General features: G+C 29.9%; 1 protein-coding gene across 3 annotated transcripts in view; it reads right to left on the bottom strand.

The window, feature by feature from the left end:
• Positions 1–2,491: 2,491 nt before the first annotated feature.
• LOC134712220 (regulator of G-protein signaling 7-like) overlaps positions 2,492–22,028 on the bottom strand; it is an 85,389-nt gene continuing 65,852 nt past the window's right edge. For 2 of the 3 annotated variants that reach the window (XM_063573548.1, XM_063573550.1), the window contains exons 11-15: positions 21,530–21,643; positions 20,633–20,764; positions 19,801–19,875; positions 19,071–19,185; positions 14,642–17,876 (exon numbers count right to left, since the gene is read on the bottom strand). In XM_063573548.1, the coding sequence (XP_063429618.1) occupies positions 17,733–17,876; positions 19,071–19,185; positions 19,801–19,875; positions 20,633–20,764; positions 21,530–21,643 (580 nt within the window). In that variant the 3' untranslated portion in view covers positions 14,642–17,732. Of the gene's footprint in view, positions 3,813–14,641; positions 17,877–19,070; positions 19,186–19,800; positions 19,876–20,632; positions 20,765–21,529; positions 21,644–22,028 lie in introns of those variants that run through there. The other variant, XM_063573549.1, reaches the window with a different exon arrangement.

Below are 22,028 nucleotides of genomic sequence, written 5' to 3'. Positions count from 1 at the left end.
AAATATCAACATCAACAAAAACAACAACAAAAAACGCAATGGAACAACCTTTGTGTAACAGTAGATATTTTCTTCATTAGGCCACTCCATTGTAGTCTCAAAGCTTTAATATATAAAGCTATTTAACATATTAAGACTTTTTAATTTCAAATTAAATACTTGATTGCCAACCGTGTCTAAGATTAATGCCACATAAACAAAATTATTCCTTAATTTCCAAACATTTGTAAAATCCATACAAAAACCGTTATGGGCATCGGCGGCTGAGTGGTCTAAGTATTTACTACTGTTATCACTAGCCAGTCAACACTGAGGTTATGAGTTCGAAAAACTGGCCGCCACGAAAAAGAACAAAAACGCCACGGATAAAAACGAGAAAAATACAAACAGACAAACAGACAAACAGACAAACAATAGTATACACGACACAACATAGAAAACTAAAGGATAAGCAACACGAACCCAGAGTGGCTTTAAAGTGGCGTAAAGATATATATATAAAAAAAAGGCCAGTGACAGGGATGTCGCTTTGTTGCTGTTTCACTTGCCAATTTTACATCTTCTTTTATTAAATATAAAGAAGAATATCAAAGACCTTCAAATAATATCATGATTTATTATGTTATGTGAAATTTCACTCAGCAGCAAACAAAGTACATTCATTGTATACAGTATTCTTGCATTCATTTTTTGATTGAAGCTGAACAGTCGTTTCGATGTAATCAATGATCAAATAAGCAGATAAATAATTCAACAGAAGCTTATATTGAGTACAGGTGCGAGCGCAACATATTTTAAAATAAATTAATTTTTATCTACATATGACGTGCTATGATTTTTGTTTATTGTATATGAATATCCTGAGATAGGTGGGATTTTGAAAGGTGTATGTAAGTTTCTTGACTGAAAAAGCCAACTTATACATCTAGGATGTCAGAGTATGTCCCACTTGTAGTAATTGCGTCCTCTTTTTGTGTGAATATGAACTGAGTAACACGGCGGATGCTACTAGTTGTCGAAGGAACTGTTTAACTTTTCGGCATCAATACTTAAGATTATCCAAATTTATTTGTGGTTCGTGTTACTCTATATGATGTTTTATTTAATGTGTTTTGTTGGCTATTGTCTGTATTTTCGTCGTTTTTGACTAACCATAGTGTATTATGTAATTATTTGACTTCATGCTTTGGATTTTTCTTTTGGGATCTTTGCTTTATCTTTTTTAACAAAATTATGCATAAACAAAAAAAACACTTTGCCTCTTTGACGTTAATTTCTACCGATGACTATCAAAATGGATCGACATAATTAATTATTTCGGGTTTGAATTTTAAAAAAATGTCATTAAAAATTTAAACATTGTTCTCTCTTTCGTTTTGTACTTAAAATTAACATCCTGCTCCGAGCATTGAACTCTGAGATTGAACTATTCTGTACTTAATTCAAATAGATATTAAAAAAACTGTTAAATTTATGAATCATCATTATTGCATTAATTTAACATATTAAAACGAGAAACATGACACAGTATAGTAACTTCATAAAACATTCACTTAGAACTGCATTTTAGTTTTGTTGAATTGGTAACAATCATCTTGTTTTGCTTTTGCTATAACAGGAAAATAATGATTTGCATATTGAATGAGGTAAAACAAACTTAAACTGTACGAACAAGTATTAAGCATAACATTTTTTGAAATGCATACATCCATTGATTTTTGACATTATGTGTGTGATGCATTTACAAGTTTAAATGGTTAATCAACAAAAATAAGTTTTTCTTATTTCAACTTTTCCACAGACATTTAAAAAAATTGAACGACCAGTTGCTTTCCATACTTTTGATGAGTTTGATCTTTTGATTGTTCCATTTGCTAAAGAACTTTAAGTTTTTAATTTTCCTTGTGAGTTCGGTATTTTTGTTATTTAACTTTTTATACAGTATATATTTGAAAGATTTTTTTTTCTTTATCATAGATAAATCTTACTATCCGAAATCTTTCAAAAGTGTCCATGAATGCAAAAGATATAACCTCAAAAAGCTACATAGTCAACATGGTACAAAGTATATTGGAATTAATGTTAAACCATTGTCATTAAACTGTTGAGTATCCTTGTACTTAACGAGCTAAACTTAGAATCTCGAATAGCCGGTGTCGATGAGATACAAAACACTGCTGTATTTTTTTTAGTTCAAAATACTTTATATTGATCAATCACTTTTGGAAGCATTCAATACCTGAAGTGTATAATATGGTTTATACATTAAAAATTATCTGTTTCGAGCTAGTTCCGATCAGTAAAATTGTCCAGTAGAAATGTTTAATTGTGTGTGCATGCATGCAACAAAATTTGAACATGAAACAAAGAACGTTTATATAAAAAAACATATTCTTTTTTAAACAATGAATTCATATTGCATGTTTCATTGAATAGGACAAATATTACTGCAGTTTCCTTGCGGACATAAATTCAACCTTTGTTTTACCAGTGATCTTGTTTGATATGTCTGAAGGTATAGATTGAACTATTTGTTTACCAGGATAACATTTTTGTAAAATAAAGGAAAGCATTCAAATGTGTGCTTATTTTCAATGTATCAGCTATGTGCATACATACATTCATTCTATTTTTATTCATATATACCCGGTTGCTCATTCAGTTCAAATTGTATCAGTTTTCTATCTTCCAACGTTCAAATCGTTGTTCGTCGTTAGTATAAACATGATTTAAAATGATGATCAAATAAAGAGGTCAGAAATTTTTTCCTAGTATATATTAATCAACTGCGTTCATTTTCAAAAAATCATCTACTCATTGAAATTTCATTTTATATAATATTTACGGTTTTGAATATTAAGCACAATTGTTTTACACTTATACACATTCAATTAATTTCTTAACACTTATATATTTCTAAAACTGCAATTTTAATTACTTTTGACAATTTGAATTGACAGGAAAGACATTCCAAAAGAAAACCATAATTTAACTAAGATATATTAAGAGATTTATACTTATTCATTTGGTTCCAGGCGCCTTCATTTAATGTTTGTACAGGTAACCATTGATATTTTCAAAAAATATATATAAAATTCAGAAAACACAATTCCTGTCGATGCGATCAAAGTTTTAGATTTTGATTAATCTAATAAACAAATACATGAGGAAATTGTCATACCTCTTTATATAAGTAAATATGAAATATGGGTAAAAAGACCTATCATATATAAAATAAAAAACAGCAGCACAAATTACATTGCTCCTATCGTCAGACAGAACTTATTTTGTACTAATTATATTGTTCAGAAAGCGAGATATTTAACTGAAAGCTACATTTGGTACCAGATTCACACACAGACACATTCAAAAATACCTCATATCATCATAAGTTGTTGACAACAATTTCTGACAACTTAACTGAAGAGCTATCATTTACTACAATAGTAAAAGTTTTTCGTATATTGCTATATTGCTATGTGTTTGGACATTGAGCCTATATTTCAAACAACGCTTCTGTACGCTGATTTCTACTTTTAAACTTTAATTGTTCCTTTTGTCTTATATCCACTGAACTATTCTTATTATGTCGTGTCGACTTCCGTTACTTCCATAAGAATATTCTTATCAGTTTTTTTTCTCAGCAGTTGTTTTACACCGGATGCTCGTTTACTGCCTCTCTTTGAAAGTTACACCAATCTGATATGTTTTTATCAGGATGTATCGTCTAATAGATATGTCCAGTAAAATGTTTTCTATCGGTTACCATTTTGTCAAACAACAACTTTTCTAATTTCTAGTCGCTTTTTACTCTGAAAAAAAGAAAACAAATAGACAATGAACAATTATGCAAATGAAATAAATCTGATACTGATGCGTTTTCAGCTTTCAAAAAAGTATAACTGTCATCTCAACACCTTGTAGTACCAGTGTATATTGTTTTGATTTTTTTTCTCAATAGTTATCATAGGAACTAGGCTTATAATTTGTTTCGCCAGACGCGCGTTTCGTCTGCATAAGACTTATCAGTGACGCTCAAATCAAAAAAGATAAAAAGCAAAACCCGTATAAAGTTGAAAAGCATTGAAACGCGAAATTCCAAAAATAATTGTGCCAAATACGGCTTAGGTAATAAATCCTGAGTATTTCATATAATTCATACTTTTCAAATTATCCTTTCATTCATCTTCAACTATTTTCAAACATTTCTAATATGGAAAAGCTTCTTTTATATAAACGTGACATCAAATGTCTGAATAGTAAGTATATGATGCCGATTTACAGTGATGACGCATATTTTTGGAATAGCCTTCATTGGAAAATCATGTATTACCTTTATCAGAAAATATGAAATACTACATTTTAATAAAAAAAATCTAGATATTTCATAATAAAGGTCCTTGTAAATGAAATATAAAGTTCAGACATTAGCTTGCGGTCAATTCAGCTCGGTAGACACCTTCAGACAATAGATATCAAAGTACCAGGATTATAATTGTGTACGCCAGACGCGCGTTTCGTCTACATAAGACTCATCAGTGACGCTCATATCAAAATATGTATAAAGCCAAACAAGTACAAAGTTGATGAGCACTGAGGATCCAAAATTCCAAAAAGTGGTGCCAAATACGGCTAAGGTAATATATTCCTGGGATTAGAAAATCCTTAGTTTTTCGAAAAATTCAAAGTTTTGTAAACGGATATTCATGTCAACACCTAAGTGTTGACTACTGGGCTGGTGATACCCGCGGGGACGAAACGTCATATCAGAGTATATTGTTACAGAAGTCATAACTAAATAACACTCTGATTGTACCTGAACAGATTTATAAATGACTACAACAGAGTGTATTGAATTAAAACATAAAAATAGACAATTATTAATATCTTTTAACACGGGTATATTACATGTTTAGTCTTAACTCCAAATAAATATCATGCACAAATAATTTGAAAGCCAATGTAACTTAAAAATTACGATTAAAATTACCAGTCAGAACCCATGTTATTTTAAAAAAAGACCTAAATCTAAATATTAACTTAAGAAAACTGCTCCCAATGAGTTGTCATTAACTTATATTCCTAATGTTATAATTCAAGTGAGGGTATATGATAGAAATAGTAAAATATACTGGGTGTTTACTTATTAATATACAACATAAAGCGGCAGATTATGTACTTAATCAATTGTTTGTAAAATTGCCTTCTTAAAATATCAATGAAGTTATTTTTTTCCTGTGAGCATCGCTTTGCTCTCTAGGACTGATTTTTTTTAAATATATTTCCACAACTGCTGATCTGCATTCGTGTGTTCCATGCAACTGTCGAGAGAGGCATTTGCAACATGGATTGCTGGATTTGCTTGATGTGCGGCTGTTCGGTTATTTGTTTTGTGTGTAATGCTTTGTTTTATCTGTTTTTTATCCGTTTTCCAAAAAAAGATCGCGAGCACTTATGTTTATACATTTATACCATACCAAATTCAAATATCTGTTTACATCTATCAATTGATGTGAACATTTAGAAAGAAGCGCTATTCTGAAAGGCATATTTTAGCAACATCTGTTTATGATCTCAAGTTGTGTGTATGGGTGTATAAGTCCTACAATTTATATACAACTCGTCTAAACATCAACCCAACAATGTTAGATCTGTTAATTTGCTTTCGCAAATTTTTGGTTCTTCCCTCGCCGGGATTCGAACCCATGCTTCTGTGATATCGTGACACCAAATCGCTTATTTTGTACAAAATTAAAGTATTTGTTATTACAGTTAGCTTAATCAGTTTTGAGAAGAAAAAGATGTTGGCCACACTTTTAATACGTTCATTTCAGTAGATGTATTTTATCCGTGTGCTCTTTTTCCTGGCAGGTTGGTATGTATTGAAGGTCGATTAGCAAACTCCCTTGATTTTCAACGTCATTATTTACTCAAAGCCTCAAACTGTTACACCCCATGCTTAACAAAAAAAAACCACAGTCATCTATCTCTATTGTTTCTCATAAATGTAAACCTTTAATGATTTTTTAGGACGAGAACATATTAATCAATGAAAACAATAGGTACGTCTTTAATCAAGGTAGTCCGTGTTAAACTTCGGGTAAAATATGGGAGTATAAAGACAGCCAGTTTACATTGCAACAGATCGCGTGCGAACTCAATATCTAGAAGACTATCAAAGCAATCATGATTGAAAAAAGCAGAAAATTGACATAACTTCAAAGTAAAGCAACAGAAACCCCAAGAAACGAACCTTCAAGTTGCTACTTTAATCATACAGTGATACTATGCATATGTTCAGAAATAGTACAAGAAATACAAACTGTGAACGTTTACGGCAACAACAAAAAACCCAATTTTCAGAAAGGAATTTATGGAACATGTATGAGAAAGATGAAACAACACAAGTCGATGAAAAGAATTGTTACATCAGTATGCTAGTAAATAAAAGTCTATATTAATCTACCATTTTCTATATAAGAAAATGCCTGTACCGCGTCAGAAATGTGACAGTTGTTATCCATTCGTTGGATTTGTTGAGCTTTTGATTTTGTCATTTGCCATTTGCTTAGGGACTTTCCGATAAGAATTTTAATCGGATTTTTTTTTTATTTGACTTAATACTAGGTGTAAGCAAATGAAGATGGACAACCATGCAGGGCGGTTGTCACAGATACGGTTGAAACAAAGATACTGAAGACAAACAGACAACAATAACCGTGAGGGAGTTGCAATACTCTTAAATTAAGATGCAAAAGGGTTCGTCTAGAATGGCCACAAATTCATCAGAAACCTATAAAGAGACAATTCAACTCGAAATATTCCAAGATGACACTGTTAAGCACCTAACAGTAAAGCTGGAAAAAGGACTAAATTATACCACAACCTACAATCGTTTGTTTTTTGTCCATGGATTTATGAGTTTTGAGCAGCGGTATACTTCTGTTGCCTTTATTTTTTGCCCTTTAAGTACAACACCATAGTGTATGTTTTGTGATAATATTAACAATACGCAGTACCAATATGTCTGCCCTAGATGAATATTTCTACCATTAAATCTTCATCATCGAGGCAAAAAATGTTTGAAACACTTAAACTTTTTTGATAACTGTTGGTAATCATTATGCAAAGATACGTGTGGCTTACTCATGTAAGGAAATAGTTTTTGCAATCAAATTGTACGTTATGTGTTGACCACATACTTATCAATAATAAATGGAATATGTGTCTGTAAAAAATCCCATATGTTCTACTTTGAAAAATTAAACTTAACTGAGAAAGGTGGTCGAAACCCTTAGCATAATAGAAGGGCAAACAACTTTCTCGTCTTGGAGATCACAAAACGCGATTCAAATTTAACTAAGCTTACAAAATAAATAGCAAACTATAAAACAAACCAGCACTAGTTGGCAATACTGGTGAGATCATGAATCCAGGGAAAAGAAAATTGAAATACATCAAATTACAATAGCATTAAGTAAATGCATTAAGCGAGTTAAAAAAAAAATAGGAAAATCAGCTGAGGTAGACAACATCAGTGCAGAACTCCTGAAGTTTGATATAGAAAAAACATAATCAGTACTATACTCAGTTATTAGCAGAATATGGGAGGTTGTACTTTAAAACTGTGAAAGGAGCTAATGGTAAAGCTGGCAAAAGGAGACAAGAAAAACTCAGCTAACTGGAACACCTGGTTTGGTACATTTCTACGTTTGACCTGCAAAAGGCTTCCTATGTGCAATTGAAAAGAGAATGTTGACGTCTAGAAAGCATCTTGTACGCCTTGACATGGACATCATGTTTAAAGTAATGATAAAATTCTCAACATCATCTTCTTATTCAATCAGGATGATATGTTCTACCCAATGGAACGCAATGCACCACATTCAAAGTAGTCTGAAGTGATACCAGGATGCATCATTTAACCTCTTCTTTCCTCAATATCACTGACATGTGCATGAGGAAATATGCCTATTATCATCATGTCGAATTAATATGCAAAATTCAACCTCAACACTGAATTTAAAGAGGGGTGAAAGATACCAGAGAGACAGTTAAACTTATAAACAGTTCTTTCTGTATTAATATCATTGTAGGATAGAATAAGGCAACAAGTCTGAATGACAAATCTTTTAAACCATGCATTACACTAAAATGAGAGTTTTTGAGGTTTTAACTATCATAGTTCAATGGATATAATAGCATGAGTCATCAAAACCAGAAAGACGTTCTGTCAACTTGGACCGATATGGAATTAGCATCTTTTTCGATTTACAAAATTCAAACGGTGTTGATTTATTGAGTCCAGTCTTAGAGAGTAATAAAAACGTTAAGTAATAAAGATTTAAAATATAAGCTATCATTAAAGAGATATAATAGTTCAAATTAAAGAAAGCGATTGAAAATTGATTGTTTGTGTTTTAAAGAATGACAAAAATCATATAATAAGGATAGCTCTTCTTTGGAGATCAGACGTTTAGACAAAGAGAGAAAGACCAAGAGAAACACTGTGATCCGCATGACAGAAAGCATGAGAAAATCATGGAGTAGATAGAAAAAAAACAAAAGACAAGCAACAGTCCAGGGCATTGAAGATGAACTCATGTGCATGTAGAGGACTTAGAAATCAAGTACTGTTTATTATCAATTAATTTATCTTTACACTCATTTTGAAAGGTCTCTATTTCGAATAACCCCCAATACATAAATACAGAGACATAAACTTATGCAGCTCTTATTGTTAACTTAACGTATTGTAACGTCATATGATCATCATGCTTTGTATGCATAACGTCTTTATTCAGTATAGTAACAGTTTTAAATTAGACATGTCTTTCTATGATTCACTTCAGCGAAGTACTACCACTAAACCCGAACAGTCTCATTTTAGTAAGTATAAATCTTTAATCTTAATCACATTTACAAATGAAAACTTCAACACGACACATTTTTCATATCTTTTAATTAATCATTGTATTATACATAGTATTATGCAAATTCCATATATCTATGGACACAAAACCCAACATGTAAAATTTTAGAAGTTTTTTCTTAAATGAGATAAAAATCTATTTACAAACTTCACTTGGTAACAATCAATTCTATAACAATGGTTAGCTTTATAAAGAAAAAATACTATAGGTTATAAAGGGCCTGTGATTGACCAACTTATACGAGTCAATGTTTTAAAGGAAAGAACAAAATTGTTGCAAAAAGCTTGTATAATTTTCTATGCACAGCTTTATGATTTAGGATTCAGCAATTAGTCCCAAATCAATGTCGTCTTTTACGATTCATTTGAAACTCAAGCACAACATTATCAAAATTACACTAAAAGTAAAGGACTTAGCAGGACACAGCATTATTTGACTGCAGTGAATTAAGAATGATTATTAAACATAAGTTTACCTGACAAACTAATTGTTGGTCACAAGTCATCAAGAAGTCATATGTTGAAAGCAGCATTGGATAATGAATTTTAAGGGAGAGGAAAAAGGTAAAATGAAAAGGATATAATCACCTAACTTAAAATTCTGATAGATACCTATGCTTTAAATCTGAGGTAGGGTCTGCACAGAATTATCCATGAATAATATAAATTTTTCCAAAAGACAGTTTCAACATATCTTCACTTTGGAAGATATAGAGGTTGGCATATAGTTTTACCTGCCTAATTCTACAATTATATATTTTGTCTCATTAATGTTTCCTCACATTGTCTTTCATGTGTATCTACTTTAAGTACATATATTTAGAAGAAATAACATCAATTGGATTTCAATGAGACAAATATTCGATGAGGTACTTAGAAATAATCATTACATCAAAAGAACAGCCTATTTATTGCTGTCCTATATCTTGACATTGGTTGTAAGGTCTTCCCTGATGAACTAAAAATCTCAAGTAATAGATTATTAACAATGGTGGATATCTTGATTTTAGGTTGGCATCAAAACCACCAATTTTAGATCCTAACAACTTATGGTCATCAATATGTAATGGTAAGTACTCTAATCTTTACAGGGACTATGTAACTTCCAAAAACACACAGTTTACATGTACTGCCAATAAAGCCCCATGCAAAGTTATGCTTGTCAGAGCACATTATGTAGAATTTAATTTCTACTTCCAAATTCCTAATTCTTCTTAAACCAGCACAATAATCTTTTTTTATAAGCCCTTTTCTTAGATGAAGCTGTTCAAATACAGCATTATTTCTTGTTAGAAAACATTATGATCAGCAGTCACAATCTCGAATATTGGATGGTTAGGAAAATAACAAGTCCTAGTCAAAAAATATTCTTATGAAGCTTGGATCTTTTATCTTAGTGATATATGTTATTAGATACATGACAAATGATACAAGGTGATGACAAAAGCTCTAGCATGGTGTATTAGGGGAGCTTAAAAGAACAAATATGTTAACTGGTTATTCTTACACAAATTCAACATCTTCATACATTTTAAGAAAGTTGTCTATATAGTTGTCATCCATAATATGCAACAAATCATTAAATTATAACTAATATATACATATAGATATAATTAAAATTGATGTGATTTTTAATATCAGATCTAAATGAAATAAATGAGACAGGGCTATAACTTAACATCTTGAGGGAATCACAATAGTTATAGATAAAATGTCATTCTAATTCAGTTTTTCCTCTCAAAGCAGCAAAAATAAATTGAAAAAACTACATGTGTAGAACTACTAAGTAATTGAGATTTAAGTTCATACAGCAGATGTCTTAATCTATAAACTGTTCATGGGCTATGTTCTTAAATATCCCATTCTTTTGAATGACCTTTAGAAACAAGTCATAAACCAAGGTTAAGTCAGTTTTCCTCATGTTTTGTAGGGGTAGAAAATAATTTTACTTTTTTTAAAAAGAACTTACATAATTTATATCCTGCTATCAAACCTTGGCACTATTTAACTTTTAGCATTTTAAAGAGGAAAACCAACAAGGCATAAAAATGAACTGTGATGTATAGACGTAAACGTTAAAGTTCATCATTAGCACAACACATGAGATAACAGAAGACTTAATTCGTAAACTATACAAATGAAGCAAATAATTATTTGTATACTTAGTATTTGTACAATGGCTTGTAGAAAAATTATTTTACATGTCGTAAAACATGCCAAGACAAGATGAGTATCTTGTAAGAAATATCCTTTAAAACTTCAGTAATTTTATAGGTAAAAGGCATATATTGAAGAAATATCTAAGGAAAAGCAGGTTTACAAACAAAGCAGGTAAACAAATACAATACATGAACAAATATAAAAATGAACTGGATTAAACAACTAATTTATAGATTTATGTAACAATATATAAATAATACAAAGTAGAGTTCCCTTGCTGAGGTTAAAACTGGCTTTAATAAGTAGCCATAGTTTAATTTGAATTTGAGTAAGCAAAGATAAAAAAAAAAATCATCTCTAAGACAGCTCATTTATCTCTATACAAAACATTCTTCAGGGGTAATTTTGATTCTTGGCTTAGTCCACCAGAAAGAAAACTCTAAAACATGTTCATCTAACAGACCAGATTTTATTAATTAGTTTTAAAAAAAAAAGGTATAGATATAAAAAGAATATTTATTAAATCCAATTAAAGGGCCTGTTTTTGAGCATAAATTTAGTATAAATGAGGCAATCTTTATCAAAGTATGAGAGATAAGTGTGCAAATACATGTACAGATATTTAAGTAGCATTTTCACAAGTGTTCGAAACTCTGAATCAATTCATTAGTAAAAAAAAAATATGTTTGTATTGAAAAAAAGGCTGTGATTCTTCACATTATATGCATTAGTTCTATGAATGAATCTATTTATGAAGACAACTTTTTATATATCTGTAATTATAAATTTGAAGAGAGAAGAATTCTTGTGAAAAAGCAAACTTGAAAAATTATTTCTCTTATAAAGTGGAAAATATGTATTTAATCCTTTAACAAAAATCACTTTACAAAGAGTAACAAACAGTTTTAAAAGTGAAGATAGGAAGTGCAATAAATATCATGATGGGATACCATGCTCTACAGAAAGTGGTGATTAGCAGGATAGGATACCAGGTTGTACAGGAAGTGCAGGTATGGCATGATAGGATACCATGCTCTACAGAAAGTGGTGATATAGCAGGATAGGATACCAGGTTGTACAGGAAGTGCAGGAATGGCATGATGGGATACCAAGAAAAGAAAGCAGAATGCAGCATCTATGCAATCACTGTCCTCCTAGGTTGCCTCCTATGTTTAAACTGGGTAACTTTGGTATAATGGATCTCGTCTGTGAGACAGAAAAAAAGAAAACATTTTAAATTGTTTTTAACTATTTTGTTTATTTATCAATGCACCCCTATTCCCTCTCCCTATCAGATAGCATCACTGGTTGAGTTTTGAACTGTTCTTTTATCTTATTAAATTTTCAACTCTAAAGAAAAAGTTTTGAATGAATGCATGCACATTTTACTTTATACTTTTTAATATCATGCCAAAAAAAGACATATTAGATGTTAAAGGGCCAAAACTATTTGAAACTATTAACTTTACTTATACCACCAATCTACCTTGTGGGAAAATTCCTTTCTAAACGAGAATATTACCTCAAATACAAGATAAACAGATTTCACTAAAATCATTGTGTTTATTAGAAAATCATTCGTAAAGTGTTAATTATTGGCCTTAATCTCTGCTACAGTACAATCATCGAACTAAAAATGCAAGGATATAATAATAACCAACACATCAATAACATCATACCTAATATGGATTTATAAAAGATCTCAAATGTGCATTTTCAAAAAGATTGTATGGCAGTTAGATGCACTTTTAATATGTTCATCTATAGCATCATGTCAACACTTATCGCATAAATAAAGCCCTATTTTGAGTTTTCTAGAATAAAGGATGAAATTAGAAATTAGGGCAGTTGTTGATCGCCTAGATGTGACCTAAAGAGATAAAATATGTACCCTTTTAATTGTAGCAACAAAACTATGAGTACTACATTAGTTTTATTCATACCTGTCAACAATGACTTTCTCAACACAAAAGATAACAGAGGAAAAGGCTGCCTTTATAAATTATTATGACTAAATAATATGTTCAAGTTCATAAGATCGAAGTTATCAAAATGGAGGTATTTCAATGGTATAGCTGACTGTAGCTTGAAAAGTATAAAGTATACTAGATGTGAATAATCAAAAGTATAGTTACACTTGTAATTCAGACATGTACAGATGATAATTTCCTGGACCTAATATATTTGACCTGTTACTGCATTGGTCAGGAAGCTTACAATGATTCTATATACTAAATTACTTAATGTCATTCAGAAACTCACTTAGTCGCTACACTTAAAGTTTACTATTGGATCTAATTAAGACTCCACCATTTATAATGTAAAATGATTGCTGATCTATCTTACCTACAGTTACAGAAAGAAAGTTAATAGCATTTGACCTATAATGGGATAGGGTAGAACTGTTTTTGGGACTTCTGGATCAGGCGTTTTTAAACTCGGGATTTCAAGATGGACCCTTTTTGGAATTGATCCATTCAGGATCAGGAAATTCTTTATTCAAATTTCGGGATGTCTGGATTTAAATTTCTTTGAATTCAGGACCTCAGGACTTCATGTTTTTAAGCCCAGGATTTCGGGATCAGAACCACTCCGACCCCCTCCTACAAGAGTTGTACATAGGAATGATGACTTTCTGTAAAGACTTCATTTGTAAATATCAAAACATTGGTGACAAGAACCAAAAGTATGATCTCTGATTGTTTTTATCATTTCCTTGATTGAAAAAAATCTTAAAACTTGCCATGTCATGGATTAAACATTCTAGAAAAAAAATTGAGTTGACAGGTATGAAAGGTTACAAAAGTATGTAATAAAAGAGTGCCAAGGAATTGTTACCAGTTAAAATAATAGCATAAAATAATACTGAAGCAGAAGATGGACAAAAAAATAAAGAAAATTGGAAAAAATTGTGAGCAAATATATCTACATAATATCATAATTATTTATAATTATTTCAGTTTATTTCATATGAATGTTTCAGGGGAAAAAATGGATATATCAGGGTACATTATAAATTAATAGTAAATAAGTGTTATATCCGTACTTTTTATCTTTAATAATTCTGGCCACAAAATAGTCATCACCTTTCTTCAAAGGTAGAAGACGTCAACAGTTTATCAATTTAGGAGCAGTGTTTTTTCCTAATGTTAAAATCAGGGAATCAAATTTGAGGCAAGATATTAAATCAATACAACCCTAATTATTTCATTAACGTATCCTTTTGTGAAAACTGAATAAACAACAAAATACACATAAACATTGATAACAAACAACAATCTAAATATAAATATTGCACTGCTGAACACAATAAAATAATTTAAATTGTAAAATTAAATAAAATAAAAGAACAAAAATATCAACCAATTCATTTACAACAAGTGAGATCTAAAAAATCTGACTAATTTTAAAAGCTACTATAAATTGCATAAAGTAAATATCTCGTTAAAAAGGCTACTAGTTAGGATTATGTATGAACATGGTTTAAGCCTACATTCTACAAAAGGATAGCTCAGCATTACTTATATTGCACATAAGACCAATCTATTTAGGGTTATGTATGAACATGGTTTAAGCCTACATTAGACTAAAGGATAGCTCAGCATCACTTATATTGCACATAAGACCAATCTAATGACCTCCAGCCATCTTGAGAGCCAAAATAAGTAAAACAAGTTTATCTGGTATTATATATTTCTGACCATTTTACCAGCTGAAGATATAAGAGAACAATTAAACAGCTTATAAAAAACAAACAAACAAAAGAACTGTAACTCAGTAGCATCTAACTGACATTAACCCAAGAAGCCAATATATTGGTATACTGAAAGGTAATACAAAAATGAAAATACACAGAAAATTAAGACTATAAGAAATAAATGGCAAGACAGAGCACTAAAACAGAAATAGCATTTTATCCCTAGGCATAAAACACATGTAATTATAGTTTAACATTTTACATTTATATATAGTAATGTCAGTTATACTGGTTATTAGGTAAGACTGAAAGAGGACCATTAGAGATTTACACAATATAAGCTGATTCTCTTGGTTGATCAGGGGTAAAACCAAGTAAAATCAAGTAATTAGACATTAATTCCCTTTGAATTCCATTTTTTATTTTTATTTAACCAACACTCAGTGGTGAGTTCCTCAAAATCAAACACTACCTCTTTTGGCATTGTGAGCTAAAACCCTATGAGAATGTGACACCTGGATAAAATGCCACAAATTATGGGTACTAAATATTATCGAATCTTTTTTGTAAGGTTTAAAATTTACTGTTTTAGTAGTTATTTTCTTTGTCAACTAACTTTACCTAATTATCAAGGAACAATAGCAGTATCGAAAATCTGTATTAATTGCAAAACTTGCAGCATCATATGTCAACTCTCTGGGCTTCACATGACAATGAAAACTCAAAACTATTGATTCCCCTATAAAATTTACATCAATTATAGTACAAAAGATACCAAGAAAAAACTGGGTAATAAGGTTACAATTTCAATAAACAATCAGTACATTCATTGTGAAAATCACAGAGCCAGCCTGTGTCTTTCAATCACTCAATGTTAATTCTAACTGTATTTACAAAATGAACTCATAAATGAATATGCATGCCCTTGAACCCTGCAAAGGCTTTAAAATAAAAAATACTATGAAATAAATACAACTGTTTGTGTACTAACTACATGAATAAAATACGTGTAAAGCATACGGGAGAAAGTTAAATCATCAACAATACACAACACTGATCAACTCTGTTTGGTAATTCGAATTTTAGATTGAAAAACATTGAGATGTAAAAACTACTTAAAACGTAATGTTAATGTTAACCTCAATGTTATAACTTATAGGTGCAAATACAAGCTCCAGAAAACGGCCACAAAATTATTTTTGCAACAGAAAAATTAACAGCAGAAAGTTTAACTTTTCAATAAAAAAAAAAATCATAAAAAAATTCAGTTTTAAATTGTTTTGTCATCTTTTAAATCTTATTGAACAAATTTTTCAAAAATAATACTTTGAAATTCTATGGTAAAGATAACAAAAATTGAAAAACTTTGTTAATTTTAAGTTTAGTATTTAATGAACAAATAAAGAATTGGGATCCTAAATATAACATTTATCGGTTTGCAACAGTTAGATATAACTTTGTTCATTATCTTTTCACACAAGTGAAAATAACAAATTTATTTTGATTTTTTTTTTCAAAAAAAATTACTGGTTAATATCATATTTACAAAACAACAGCAAAAATAAGAATGACAACATTGGTTAATAAATGCAGATTTTGCTACTATATTTGTATTATGTTCACTCAAATATCAAATGCTTTTTTTTAAATTCAAGCTATAAAACAGGACCATTGTAACAGTTATTAAAACTGCTACAATTGTAATCAAAATATTAAAAAAGAAAAATTGGTGATTAAAAATGTAATATAAGTAAAATCAAAAGAAAAAAGCACTTCTCCATTCGTTTCTCTCCAAAAACAAAAACTCATAACAAATCAAAAAAACATATTCTCTTAATTCATTTAATACTTATGCTATATAAAATGTTCTTTTGTGTAGGGTATATTTTTCTAAACATAATCTTGTTTTAGTCCACCATTTTAATAGATGAACTCAGTTATTTAATAAAATGGATGCTCAGACTTCTATACTGGCCAAAGAACACTACCAAATCTTTAGGCTTGTTTAAAAAAAATGTTTTATATATTTCAAAGAAATTTGATATTTCATATTGTCATTACAATTCTATGTTCATAAAACTATTAACTAACACTGAAAAATATTTTGCTTATATATCACATTGTTGTGCAGTACATGAAAGACTGTGCCAATCATTTACACATAAAATAATTCTGTGTAACATACATGTGTACAAAATGAATGCCTTATAAACAGGGAAGTTCACCAGGGATATTGTGATGTTCCTAGGAATACTGTAAATTCAGAAATTACCGCGTGCATTTATTATTGCAATTTTGTCATTTTATACTTACATGCAATTTTAATTTTTGCGTTATTGAGAAAAAATTCTGTTAAATTCATATAAAAAAAATCAAAATGTGAGTTTAAATTATTGCGAAAATAACCTTCTCGCATTTTTCGCAATTGTAATAACATCACAATTATTTCTGAATTTACAGTACATAGAACTTTTGATAGCCTAACTTATTTTTAAAAACACAATTACTTTTTTTTGACAATCTGAGCTTTTTACATGATAAATTTGTAGAATTTTTAATGAACTGTTCAAGCCAATTATAAATAATCTTAGTCTTTAAACTGTAATATTGAACAAGTAATAAAAACAACCAATCATAAATCAAAGAATGAACATGTGACCTGATGGAAGAAATAATGAAACTCTCATGGGAATGTTATCAGAAAGATTTGGTCCAATTTTCATGAAAGGTGTTTTTTGCAGTTCTTTTTTACATGTTTGTATATTAAGAAGCAAAAAGCTTGAAATAAGGATAATGCAAAGCAAACTGAAAGTTTCTCCTTTAAGTTAAAATTTGAAAATTTTTAGAGTATTTCCCTGATGAACCCCTTCAAAATAAATACTGTACATGTATCACAAGCAGAAAGATATTGACAACAAAAGTGTAAACAAAATCAAATAAGTGTCAGGTGTGCTTGAAGGCGGAAAAGTTGCTGATTGCTGGAAGTAATCTTACTTTTTTCCGTGTCCCACTTAGAAATTCTTTGTACATATCTGAGCGAAGGTATCGACTGTAACTATCACTTTTCATTAATTTAAATATATGGTCCTGAAATAAGAAGCAAAACTTTATTAATATATAATTGATCATTAATTATACAATAAAATTTTGAGACACAGAGATTTGAGTTGGTTTTTTTTAAGACAAGCTGATGGACAGCAACATTGTTGATAAATTTAAAGTCACTGGACCATGACCTAGGGGGAATGGCCTTCAAATAGTTTTGATATCAAGCCATATTTAATTTTCAGGAGTTGCTACAACTATTTCTCATATAGTTAAAACTTTCTTCAGTAAAAATTCAAAATTTGGCAAAATTGTTTATTTTTTATCTAAACAGTTCCTTGATCGGCTTAGGAATCAAATATATAAAATCCGATTTTTTTAAAGCTTTTGTATGCATCAGAAATGAAAAAAAATTGACAATAAGAAAATTTTCAGATGAATAATATGACTATTTTGTCTATTATTGAAGACATTTATCAAAGTTTAAACCAGATTACAAGTATTAATTAAAACAAAACCATAATCCTTTGCTTGACTACATAAGGAAAAAAGACATACTGGATACAATACACAGCTTATATTTTTAAAAGCATTTCTATCTGAATAGTGAACAAATTCCTTCTTTTTTCCTTCAAAAGTCTGTTTTCCATATTTTTCATGATATTTTTTTTAATTTTGGCTTTCAAAAGAATAAACAATCATATGTGAATCAATAAAAAAAAAAAATTATCTCAAATTTTTCCAATTATCACCAAAAGTTCTTTGAAATAATTCATCATCATTAGCCTGTTTACTTATATCATGTTTTTTTTTCTCTTTCATGAGATAAATTGTTTATATGACAACTGCAATACTCCTGAATAAATATTTATACTTGAGTTATCCCCCTTAGCACAATAGGGAGCATCAACTCTGAATTTTAGTAGGAATCTACATGTAAATTTTCGACTAAATAGACTTTTTATAAAGAATATAGCACAAAGATGAAATACATTTTAGTTGAACAATACAATTCTAAAAGTTTACAGCATAAATTGAACATGAGATGTCAGACCTTATGTTTTGAAACAGGTGATTAAATTTAAGTTAATCAAGGGCTAACAACAATCCTGACTTACTGAGAGAGAAAAGAAATTGTTCAGATTGGTTCTATCTCAATTCTAACTAGACATATTTGAACATGAACTTTGTGATGTGAACATAGGTATTTCTATCTAAATAATGGTCATGCATTACCTGAGCTTCTTCAAAACAGTATCTATCCACATGATTTTCTATTCGACCTCGTACTAATTCTGATATGCGACCTTCTACATTAACTGGATTATGAGCACCTGGAGCTAAAAATTCTCTGAAAATAAATAAATTTCACTTTAAAATGTTGTCCAATGAAAGGAATTAGTCTGGAAGCTAATTCTAGTCGTGGGTTGATACACATATCATTTGATTTTTTTAACTCTTTATATATTCAAAATGATAAAGCAGTAAACATTTTGAACAATGTCAACAATACTACATACTTACAGAGAAGATATAAAAACAGATTGACGAAAGTATGCTGACTGATGTTTCTCTTTGTTAAAAATTGTTTTACCTTGTTTTGACATGTTTTATTTTGTAAAGCTTTATAAAGTTCAGTCTTAATAATAATACTATAATTTTGATGAAAATCATATGTATGTGGACACATATTTGGGAATTTTTAAAGACAAGCTCAAATTTATTATATTTTCCCCAAAATAAAAAAATCAGTAGCACTTTCATAGTGTAAACATTATTTTCATGGACTATCATGTTGTGAAAACCTGGTGATAATGTGAAAAGCCGTTCATTAGCTGTTTTATTGATATATATCTCTCATCAGATTTTATTCATTGTTTTACTATTTTTTTATAAAAGTACAGTTCACAATAGTCAGCTCAGGAGTCAGAACATAGTTTTTTTTCATAAGTTGAAGTCTACTTACGAAAATATTTCAGTAACTTTAAAATTTACTTCTCTAATAGGTAGACATTTTAAATCTTGACATGCTAACCAAAATCTGCAAGTAAATAAATAAGTATCTATTTAGGAACACTGTTTAACTCAGTACATATAAATTTGTTAAAAGTCAAATACGGTACATGTGTAACAATTATCTAATTTGCAATTTCATTGTATCATTTTTCTTGAAAATAAAATCATTTAAACATACTCTTTTATCGATTATGATAAGCAACTTTGATAAATATAGATTGTTACATATAATTTCCATATAAGTACCTAACCTGTATCAGTCTGATTCATAAGCATTACATTTTCAGATTATTTTTTTAATTCACTACAAATGTATCAATGCATTTAATGTGAGTTCTTTTGTGTGTTGCTAAATTCTGTACTTCCATTGCCTTTGGTCCATCAACTAATACTAATAATGCTAAATTCTGTACTTCCATTGCCTTTGGTCCATCAACTAATACTAATAATGCTAAATTCTGTACTTCCATTGCCTTTGGTCCATCAACTAATACTAATAATGCTAAATTCTGTACTTCCATTGCCTTTGGTCCATCAACTAATACTAATAATGCTAAATTCTGTACTTCCATTGCCTTTGGTCCATCAACTAATACTAATACATGTAATGCTAAATTCTGTACTTCCATTGCCTTTGGTCCATCAACTTAAACTAATACATGTAATGCTAAATTCTGTACTTCCATTGCCTTTGGTCCATCAACTAATGCTAATAATGGAGTTTCAAAATTTGAAGTTCTATAAATGTGGCCAATTATACATAATTGTGTGCCATTACTTACTTTAAATTTTCCCCACTGAATTCTTTATCTAAGAATTTACTAAATTGTTCCTTCCCAGCAGGATCACAAAGTAGTTCTTCTATAGAAAAAGCCCATCTTTTTACTCTGCGTTGTGGTATATCACGAGGGTTGCTACAAAATAATATAAACTTCTAATTATTAAGCTACAATACTGGGTATTAAGAAACAATCGAAACATTATTTCCTTCATATGTTTAGCTATCAAAAGTATGGGTTACAATAAGGGGATTGATCATGATCACTAGAAATATCTAAATTACAAGTATAAAGACATTTTGTAATATTGTGTGCTAAATAATAAAATACTGAGTATATTTTACCAATTGCATAGCTTTCAGAATTGTAAGTGGGAAATAAAACTTATGGTGCGTAATAATAAATTGCCAAAAATACAAATGCCCAGTTTTACATCATCTTTGTTTTTTTTTGATAATTCAAACATGCTTTCTCTATCATAACACTCAGTCTCACTAATAACGGATCCAAGCTAACTAAAACATAAACATCAAACACTTTTACATTGTGGGAAGTATCAATTGAGAGTAAAAAATGGAATTTCATTGTCAGTGTCAATATGATATTTTTAAAATCTTGAATCAAATTCCCTGCATTACAACATTTTGATGTCTGGAATATTTGCTTTACATCTCAATCATAGATCAAACATTAGACCAGCCAATCTACTCTTATTTTAACATGCTTCTAGTTATGCTCTTTCATTTTCATAAGTACTGGGTTATGACTTTTAAGATTGAAGGTGCTGCAGAAGCCCTCTTGCCCTAAAACAAAATCTCCAAAACCCACACACCGATTTTCTATAATCCTTCCCATGCATTTCACAAATCATTCACTACTGAACTTTCTAACTTGACTTACACTGTTTTTTCCTGTTCCCAGAAATCTATATAGTCTGAGATCCATGGATTTGATGGGTCAGGAGGAGTAATAAATGCATCAAATTCACAATACTGGTCAAAATAAGATACATAACTACAAAAAAAAATATCTTTTTATAAATATTGTTTTGTCTTAAGCAAAAACATTTTCATTTCAAAATTGTCATACAATATTGCATAGAAATCAGAATATTAAACTTCCTTTATAATGCTGCTGCTTTGATAATGAAATTATAAAATGAACATTGATATATATGACTAAGTAATCCAATATCTCAGAATTAAACACCATAGACAGCAGTCAAGTGTACATAGTTTCAATTGTATATATTTTAGAACGTTTTATCTGTAAATAGTAACAGGAGAATTGCTGTCTCATTCTTCATCTAGTGGACTTATGTCCTAAGTCAGGAACCTGATGTTCAGTGGTTGTCTTTTGTTGATGTGGTTCATAAATGTTTCTCGTTTCTCATTTTTTA

Source organism: Mytilus trossulus, chromosome 3 (genome assembly GCF_036588685.1).
Source record: "Mytilus trossulus isolate FHL-02 chromosome 3, PNRI_Mtr1.1.1.hap1, whole genome shotgun sequence".
In the NCBI taxonomy this organism is placed as follows: Eukaryota; Metazoa; Mollusca; class Bivalvia; order Mytilida; family Mytilidae; genus Mytilus; species Mytilus trossulus.
The sequence above is the reverse complement of the archived record's forward strand: the minus strand, read 5'-3'. Positions and strand labels throughout refer to the sequence as shown.